This window comes from Anopheles bellator, chromosome 2 (assembly GCF_943735745.2).
Source record: "Anopheles bellator chromosome 2, idAnoBellAS_SP24_06.2, whole genome shotgun sequence".
In the NCBI taxonomy this organism is placed as follows: domain Eukaryota; kingdom Metazoa; phylum Arthropoda; class Insecta; order Diptera; family Culicidae; genus Anopheles; species Anopheles bellator.
In genome coordinates, this window is record NC_071286.1 from 4,792,468 (window position 1) to 4,800,883 (window position 8,416).

Here is an 8,416-nt window from a genome sequence, read left to right on the forward strand (position 1 = left end):
GGCAATAATTTCTTGCGTTGAAATAGCTACATTTTCTTACATTGAAACAGCAATATTTTCTAGCGACTGGTTCAGCCAATCAGAAATCAACACAGCATTCTGAGCTGTCAACGAGGAACGAGAAAACAAAGTTTCCGAAAGTTCCGAGGCAAGTCGGCTCGTCGGCCTCTGTTTTTACCGTTGTGCGGCCGAAAACGAAACGTAGTTGTGAAACGGTCCCACAAAAGCCACACGGTGAAAATATGTTATTAAATATTCACGATATGGCACAGCTGACCGACGGCCGGCGATTAGGGTCTGTTCTGCTGTTCCTATTATTAGATCTACTCTTCGATGGTAAGTTGGCATTACCTTTGGAGCTTGAGGTCGCCCCTTCTCACGCTTAGATTTACCGTTTGGGGCCGCGTAAATAATGAGACACGCGTCGTAAATAAAATCCACCCTTGCGATAGCATAAAGACAAAACGAAATTAAAATCTCCTGCATTGTTTTCATTCCAGGCGCCGAATCGGCTTCGCAGGCCGAAATCGAGGGGCATCTTGAGATGGGTCGAGATTTGCTAGCGCGTGGCCAGCTGTCGGATGCGTTAACACACTATCATGCCGCAGTCGGTAAGTGCGTGTTCTGGCAAGGTTGTGGACAGAAAAATGCAGTGTTTATTGACTTATGGTCACGTACGAGTGAGTTCACATGAATAGCAAGCAGTCAGCTGTTTCTGTTCGTTGCCTCTGGGCGGATACAGAATTGGAATTAGACTCTTGGTCCTTAAACGCTAGACGATATTTTGCCAAACTTGATATTTGCGCAAATGAAAACAATAGGGTCATTGGGTGCGATTGCTTATCGCACACCGCGCCTCGTCGCCAATACCTGACCGACACGTACCCGTGGCGTAGTTATTTACATTATCTGTTTCAAGTGACGTGTCTTACGGTGGTCGGCACAGCGCTGGGTTTGATAAGAGTCGAAGTTATGTTGCTCTTGTTTATAGCCGAGTTCCTTTGTCGGATGAGCAGGTGGTGGGCAACCACACACGATATGGCACTTTTTTCAATAACAACCTTTCAACTTATCGATCGATACAAGCTGTGTATTAATTCCCGTTCCTTTTTTTACTTGCAGAAGGTGACCCGCACAACTACCTTACGTACTTTAAGCGCGGCACGGTTTATCTCGCGCTTGGGAAAGCCAAATTCGCCATCAGCGATTTTTCGCGCGTTCTCGAGCTGAAGCCGGACTTTACCGCGGCACGTGCACAGCGGGGATCTGTCTACCTCAAGATGGGAGACTTTGACAATGCGGAAGCCGATCTGATGGTGGTACTACGTTTCGATCCCCATAATCCGGATATCAACGTGCAGTTCAGTCGGATCGTGCCGGCCCGCGACCAGTGGCTACTGTGTTTGGACGTGATGGAGCGCGGAGACTTTACGACGGCGATCGCGTTGCTAACCCAGCTGCTGGAAGTGTGCCCGTGGTCAGTGGAAATACGGGAAGCTCGGGCGCAAATGTATCTACGAGTCGGTGACCGAATGGCCGCCGTTAGTGACTTCCGCTCGGTGAACCGTTTGTCGCACGATAGTACCGACGGGTACTATCAGCTGTCACGCATTCTATACGACGTCGGTGATTCCGGTGGTGCGTTGAAGGAGATCCGCGAGTGCCTACGGTTGGACCCCGAACATAAAGACTGTTTCCCTTTCTACAAGAAGATTAAAAAGGTGGACAAGGTGTATGCGGACGCACAGCACGCGCAAGAAGAACAGCGGTACGGTGATTGTATTGCAGCCGCTGAGAAGCTTGTCAAACTGGAACCGGACGTACCAATGATCAAGTACAATGGCAAACAGTTGCTGTGCAGTTGTCTCGTCAAAGATGAACAGTTTTCTACGGCTGTCACGCGATGTCGGGAAGCGCTCGATATCTACGCCGATCCGGAGGTAATGTGCGATCGGGCCGAGGCCCTGATCGGTTCCGAAATGTACGACGAAGCGATCGCCCAGTATCGGGAAGCGCTGGAAGTGAACGATAACCTGCAACGAGCCAAGGACGGCATCGAGCACGCGCAACGGGTGCAGAAGCAAGCGGAACGGCGGGATTACTACAAAATTCTGAGCGTTAAGCGAACGGCCACCAAACAGGAAATCGTCAAGGCGTACCGGAAGGCGGCCCAAAAGTGGCACCCGGACAACTTCCAGGGTGACGAAAAGAAAATGGCCGAAAAGAAGTTTATCGACATTGCGGCTGCCAAAGAGGTGCTGACGGATCCGGAGAAAAGGAAACAGTTTGACGCTGGACAGGATCCGCTCGATCCGGAAGCGGGCCGAGCGAATGGTTTCGGAGGCGGTAATCCCTTCCATCACTTCCAGCACGGATCACCGTTCCAGTTTAAGTTCCACTTCTCGTAGGGAGGGGAGCACGTACCAGCAGGGAACACTTCTTTTCGGCCGATTCGCGGCCACAGTTCGATCCTGGCTTGTAGCTGCTGTTCGTGACTGCCAAGCAACAGGACAATGACCTAAAACCAACCTAAAAAACTAAGCAATCAGCAGGCTCAGAAAAGAATGGGGATCGTGAGCAGAAATCGGTGGACTTTTGAGCCACGCAAGAGTGCCAGCTTTAATTTACGTCCTCCTTACACTGTCGATGAACCTGTTTCTCAGCATCCATTCCGAGATCATCGATTAATTGTTCTCAGAGAACCAACAACGTGAACGTGATAAGCGCACTGAATAACGCAACGGGAGTGTGCAAAACTTCAAATACCAGGGCAGGGTCCGACACGTGATGCTGGGAAAGGGATATGTGAGAGATTACAGAAATTGGCCGATGTTCAAGGCGACCAAGAAGGACGAAAGTTGTTGTTTTATAATCTTGCACTCTGCTACGCTGTACAAGCTAGTGACTGAACAGTTTGATAGAAGAAGAAAGAAGACGCAATGAATATGTAAATAATACTTATGCTTTGTTTAAAACTTAAATTAATAAAGTAATGTAAAAGCCTATTGAACGTGGAGGTCGAAAACTTTTTTCGGGGATCATGTATGATAAAATTGTAGGCGATCGCTTGGATGATCGTACATTGCGAAACGAGACATTAAATTGCCCACCAAATTTTGCAATGAATGGTCGCTGAACCAAATGTAGAAAAGGTAACCCAATCAAATATTGCAACGTGTAATTTAAGTCGTATTTAAGTAGCTTTGACTTTGAATATATGTTTTTAAATTTTGCTTTCAAGCATGCTGGTGCTTCCTTTTAAATTAGATTAACTTTGTTTTAATTGGGCTTCGGAAACAGTTTTCATAATATTAGCATCAAACGCCTTTATCCTTCTTATCTTAGTTAAGCCGCTTGATGACTCCGTGCGTTTTGCAAGTATGCATTTCAGAGTCGCAACTTGTACCACACAAGGATTTAAACTTAATAACTAGAGATTCCGGGAATAATGATTTTTATGAACATTTAACATTTTCAATGACTCAATTGAAAATCTTTAAATTTAGAACGCAGAATTTAGAACAATACGATTTTTAGTACACGGCAAAAGCGGAAACAGATGCAAACGTCAGATGACAGCGACTGACAGCAATGTCGAGTTTCTCTCTCTTTTTCCGGCATCGTGTCGCTAGCTGGACACATTCTGTGAAAGGTAGTGGAAAATAATTACGAAAATCTCTGTGAAAACTGTCGCATTTCCCAAAATACTTGGCTCAATGTTATCGTCACTAGGATGCGCTTATTATGCGCATAGTTTTCGAGTGTTTCGAGTATCTTACAATGGGAAAATCGTACGAAACCTGCTGATTGTTGACAGTGTTTCTTCGGCGAGGCGATCTCTGTTGCCCGAGACCGCTTATAGAAAGATGTTGCGACGGCCTGCTTTGTAATTAAGTTTGAACTAAGCAATACTTCGAATAGTTTCAACACTCAACTTATGTTCTATCTTTACCGCGGAAAGCGACTGTTTTCATAGAGTTTCCATAACCTCAGCAAAACCCGCGACACTCGCACCGTGGAGCGAATCATATTATCGCTTTCCTCACTCTTCTTTGCAGCCTGATTAACAATGGCTGATACCGCTAAGAAGGCAGCCCCGGCCAAGAAGGCCGCCGCTCCGAAGAAAGCAGCAGCAGAAAAGAAGACTGCCGCAGTTGCAGCTAAACCAGCCCCCGGCAAGGGCAAGAAGAAGTTGGAGACCGTCGCCACGATCCGCGCCCGTACCCACAAGCCAAAGGCTGAACGCACCCCGAAACCGGCGCTGCCCCGCACGAAGAAGGGCTACGGTAGACTGTGGGCGAAGGCTGTGTTTACTGGCTACAAGCGAGGGCTACGCAACCAGCACGAGAACCATGCACTGCTGAAGGTGGAAGGCTGCCGCAACCGCAAGAGCGTCCTGTTTTACATCGGCAAGCGCTGCGTGTACGTGTACCGTGGCAAGGCGAAGCGCAACGTGCCAGGAGCGGTGAAGAAGTCTAGCATCCGCGCCATCTGGGGCAAGATTACCCGTTCGCACGGTAACAGCGGCAGCGTACGCGCTCGATTCCGCACAAACCTGCCCGGACACGCCATGGGCCACCGCATTCGAATCGTGAGTATTAAACGAGTTAAGCCTCTTGCCACCGTCTAATGTCCACGTTTTCTCGCCCTTGTTTTCAGATGCTTTATCCGTCGCGTGTTTAAATGAAAGTGAGGTGTGTAAATTTAACTCGGAATCCAACAATAAAAGAGCGAAAATAAGAGTACCTCCTGGATAACTAAAAGACGGTTTTCATTTCGGGGATTTGGCGGGTGGGTCAGTGTGTGAATTTCGGAAACGTTTACCGAACGGTTAGTGTTGTGGGCAGTTAATGATCCGGAGATGACAACCTCTGCACCTCTGCAGGATTCGTTTCGAAAAAAAATCAAGTTGGTACACGTAGTCTGAAATTGTAATCATCTCCCGAGATGTATTGCTCCGCAAGCATCGGTTTGATTCGAAACTAATATCCGAATCCATTGGCAAACTAAAAGCACCTACCACCTAACTAAACTAGAATACTTACTACTTATCCGGTTACAACTACCGGACGGTCTTTGCTTGATTCAGGGAACCTTTCCACCGCTCGCGGTCGAAAGCCTTCGTCCACCACATCTGGATACCGGTCGACGCAATCTCTCCATCCCACAAGGGTCCTCTGTCTCCACCACACCCCCTCTGTCCCTCTGGACGGTCTAAGAGGACTTTACGAAGAACCTAGAACACTTTCATTTTACAACAAATTGTTGAACACATCGAACACGGTCGAAGCTCTGGGTTGTGTAGAACCTTTATAATTCCAGTACTCACATACGAATCTGAAACACGGACTCTGTCCAGAACTGACGAAATCCTGTTAGTCGCGTCTGAAAGGAAGAGGATCTCATATTTAGCCCCTTATCTGTGAGGGACTCCCCACGTTCTTGAAAGATTTGGAATAACGGCGCACATATCGCCAAGAATTGGCACGCATATTATAAGATGTCTGCGGCGGTTGGTTCGCCGGCGAAACGAATACAATGTACAACAACAAAAGAAATACATATGATGAACAAAGTGCAGAGAAATGCGTGGCCTTCTAAGTTGGGACAACAGTGTGTGTGACATCGTTTCAGGAAGCTGTCGACTAACAAAGTACGTCGTAGTTAACCAACGGCTACTCTGAGTAGCAAAGACTTGCGGACTGGACTGTGGCTACATTGGATCGGATTTGATACCACCAGTCGCTTGATTGATTTGTAAAAGTCTTAAAGTTGAGTGTTGATAGTAGGCAGCGAAATGTCAGCTTCTAAACCAGAGAAGGACGAGGACGAGCTGGCCGGCGAAGAGACTGACTGGCAGGCGGAACTGGCGAGTTTGAAAATCCAATTGGAAGACTTAAAGAATGGCACACATCCGGCATATGCGCAGAGCGAGCAGCGACTTCGCGACAAGTTGAACGAACGCTTGTCGCAGATCGAGTATTGGCGTCAATATGAGATAAGGTGTGCAGAAAGAGATTATGTTCAAGAAAATCGGGCCGCCCTCAAAGACTTTGAGGGGAAGAGAACCGAACTGATGAAGAGTTACCGGATCAACTTAGAAGCCCAACGCAGAGCATACCAAAAAGCACTTCAGGACGGATTCCCTAAGGCGAATGTGAACGACGAAAGCGACTTGATGGACCTCCATAAAAGAAGGATGACGCGCGCGTCTGTTCGTCGTTGGCTGAACGAATCGCAGCTCCAAATATGCTCAGAAGTGGCGGAAGAAACGGAAAGCAAGCAATTGGTATTTTTGATTCCTCCGAAAGAAATCGAGAACGATTTGATGGAGATCTGGAATGGACCGCGCCCGGACAACAACGATGGGTAATTGGGAGATCGTGGCTGAGTTGGTACTGTCGTTCCTACTACCACATTACCAATAAATGGGAGAGCCGAAAGAAAGAAGTTCCGTTTTGCATGCGATTAGTCAGTTTTAATTTGCGTATATTTTGCGTTCCTTGGTTGGACGAACGTTCTGCGTGCCATTCTCGCCAAGATTATTACGTTTAATTGCACGCGTTCGATTCGCGTTTGTGTACATTCCAAGCATTTCGTTGCGCCTTTTGATCGATCACCCATGTCACGTGTCCGTGTACTGGTCCGTGTCCTACTCCGGCGGGCTACAGGGTCGGTGAAGCTAATTAATTGGAAATTGACACTGTCCATCGATCGGTACGAGTGTCCTGGTGTCTGATTTCATCTCCGAGCGCATTCAACCCGTCGGACGGAGTTGCGTCAGAAAATCGATTCCATTTTCCTTTCTCTGAAAGCGACCGTCCGTTATCGATTGCAATGAAGAGCAGTGCTCAAGAAGTTGTCGGGGGACGGATCGGCACAAGACATCGGTTCTTATGGAGCGCAGAGTGGAGCCGACTTTAAACTGATCGAAGCAACCTAGCAACCGGATTTGTCGCTATGCCAAGGCTTTATTTTTCGTCACGCCATTGCAATGGCTCCAAGCTCCTTTTCCAGCAGGGCTCCGGAAAGGTAAAACCAATAAAAGGGAAACCAACGCGAACGGTCCGCGGCCGGAGTTAGTGAGGCGTGTGACAAGTTTATTATCATCGCCGAAATAATAGACGCCTCGGAATGGCACTTACGTGACTTCCCCAAATGGCGAACGAATATCAATTACGCGCCAGTGGTTGCGAGTGTTTTACGACTGCATTGCTCGGTCCGGGAGAAATTTGGCCTGTGTGCCAACTTTGACGAAGATGATGGCACATCTAAGTGGCTTCCACTGGCGCGCTGTTTTAGGATGGCTAATCAGTTAAGATCGTGCTCCATCTTTCACCGGTGGCGTGGAGCATATGTTGAACATGGCTCGGACGACGGTGCGTGTTGGACCTGACTGTTAATCGATTAGCCAAATCACCTGCAACCACTGACGGACGAATCCGGCGGGTCGGCGTAGCAAACTTTTCCCTCACGATCCGCCGGTCGGTTTGGTGCTTCACTCAACTCCGGCACGGAACGGCCCCGCACCGTTCCCATACAAATTTATTTTTCACTCGCATTTCACAAAACGCGTGCGTGCATGGGCCGGACACTGGCGTGAGCGGCGCGAGTGGAAAGTGCAAATTAACCTGCGCATTGCGGATGCAGTTCGGCCAGTTTCCTTTCGCAGCAGACAAAAACGTTTAAAAGAAGGTTTTCGTTGTTTTCTTCTGTTTCGATGTCCGACTGAGGCTCCCATTTCGTGGTTTGGTCATTCACGCGAACGGCTGAGCCTCATACAGGGCGGACGAAGTGAAAATTGGAAAATGTTTTAAACAAATTGATTGATGTCTCTGGTTAACTCTGCCACAATGTTGACATGTTTTGCTTTGTTTATTAAACTAACATTATAAACTGGGTCAACAACAACAACTCTGCATGTAAAACACCGTCACTGAAAGCAACAGTGATTAGCATTGTCTCTGGTGCAGGCCATCACTATAAGTAGACGATAGATAACACACAAATGGACCCAAATTGTTCGGCTATTTGTCGAAACGCCAAACATTGCAGCATTCTTAGGCGTCGATTATCAACGGCGGCGCGCTGGGTCGATGGTGAAAGCTAAGCCCAAGCCCCCCAAAAAATGGCTCCCATTGCTCGGTGAAACAATTATTCTCGCGCACACTACCGATGGGGTTGGTCACGGTTTTGTGTTGTGTTGTGGCCGGTCCGGTACTCCACCACTCATAAAACAATCGGCCGCATGCAAATGCATCATAATCGTGTACAATTTTCCAATTCCACACCCCGCACGCGTGTCCACTTGGTTCGGTAAAAATAGCTGCACGCGGGTTCTGAACGGGTTATTGCCGACATCCGGCGCACTCGAACCGAGTGCGCGGGGTGGGCCACGGGATCAAAGAAAGTTGAA

The 8,416-nt window shown here is 48.1% G+C and overlaps 2 protein-coding genes across 2 annotated transcripts; both read left to right on the top strand.

Annotated features, from left to right (window-relative positions):
• The first annotated feature begins 147 nt into the window (after positions 1–147).
• LOC131212213 (dnaJ homolog subfamily C member 3) lies at positions 148–2,998 on the top strand. Its single transcript, XM_058205988.1, has 3 exons — positions 148–336; positions 501–611; positions 1,123–2,998. Exons 1-3 carry the CDS (start codon positions 243–245, stop codon positions 2,406–2,408), a joined length of 1,491 nt encoding a protein of 496 aa, XP_058061971.1. The 5' UTR covers positions 148–242; the 3' UTR covers positions 2,409–2,998.
• A 590-nt stretch (positions 2,999–3,588) lies between these two features.
• On the top strand, positions 3,589–4,745 carry LOC131212215 (large ribosomal subunit protein eL33). The gene is made up of 3 exons (XM_058205990.1): positions 3,589–3,652; positions 4,059–4,591; positions 4,660–4,745. Exons 2-3 carry the CDS (start codon positions 4,070–4,072, stop codon positions 4,681–4,683), a joined length of 546 nt encoding a protein of 181 aa, XP_058061973.1. The 5' UTR covers positions 3,589–3,652; positions 4,059–4,069; the 3' UTR covers positions 4,684–4,745.
• The last annotated feature ends 3,671 nt before the right edge of the window (positions 4,746–8,416 follow it).

Coding starts and splice junctions, on each gene's coding strand:
- LOC131212215 (XM_058205990.1), top strand. CDS start 4,070: ATGGCTGATACCGCTAAGAAGGCAGCCCCGGCCAAGAAGGCCGCCGCT. Junction 4,592..4,659: donor TGGGCCACCGCATTCGAATC/GTGAGTATTAAA, acceptor CCTTGTTTTCAG/ATGCTTTATCCGTCGCGTGT.
- LOC131212213 (XM_058205988.1), top strand. CDS start 243: ATGTTATTAAATATTCACGATATGGCACAGCTGACCGACGGCCGGCGA. Junction 337..500: donor ATTAGATCTACTCTTCGATG/GTAAGTTGGCAT, acceptor TTTTCATTCCAG/GCGCCGAATCGGCTTCGCAG. Junction 612..1,122: donor ACACTATCATGCCGCAGTCG/GTAAGTGCGTGT, acceptor TTTTACTTGCAG/AAGGTGACCCGCACAACTAC.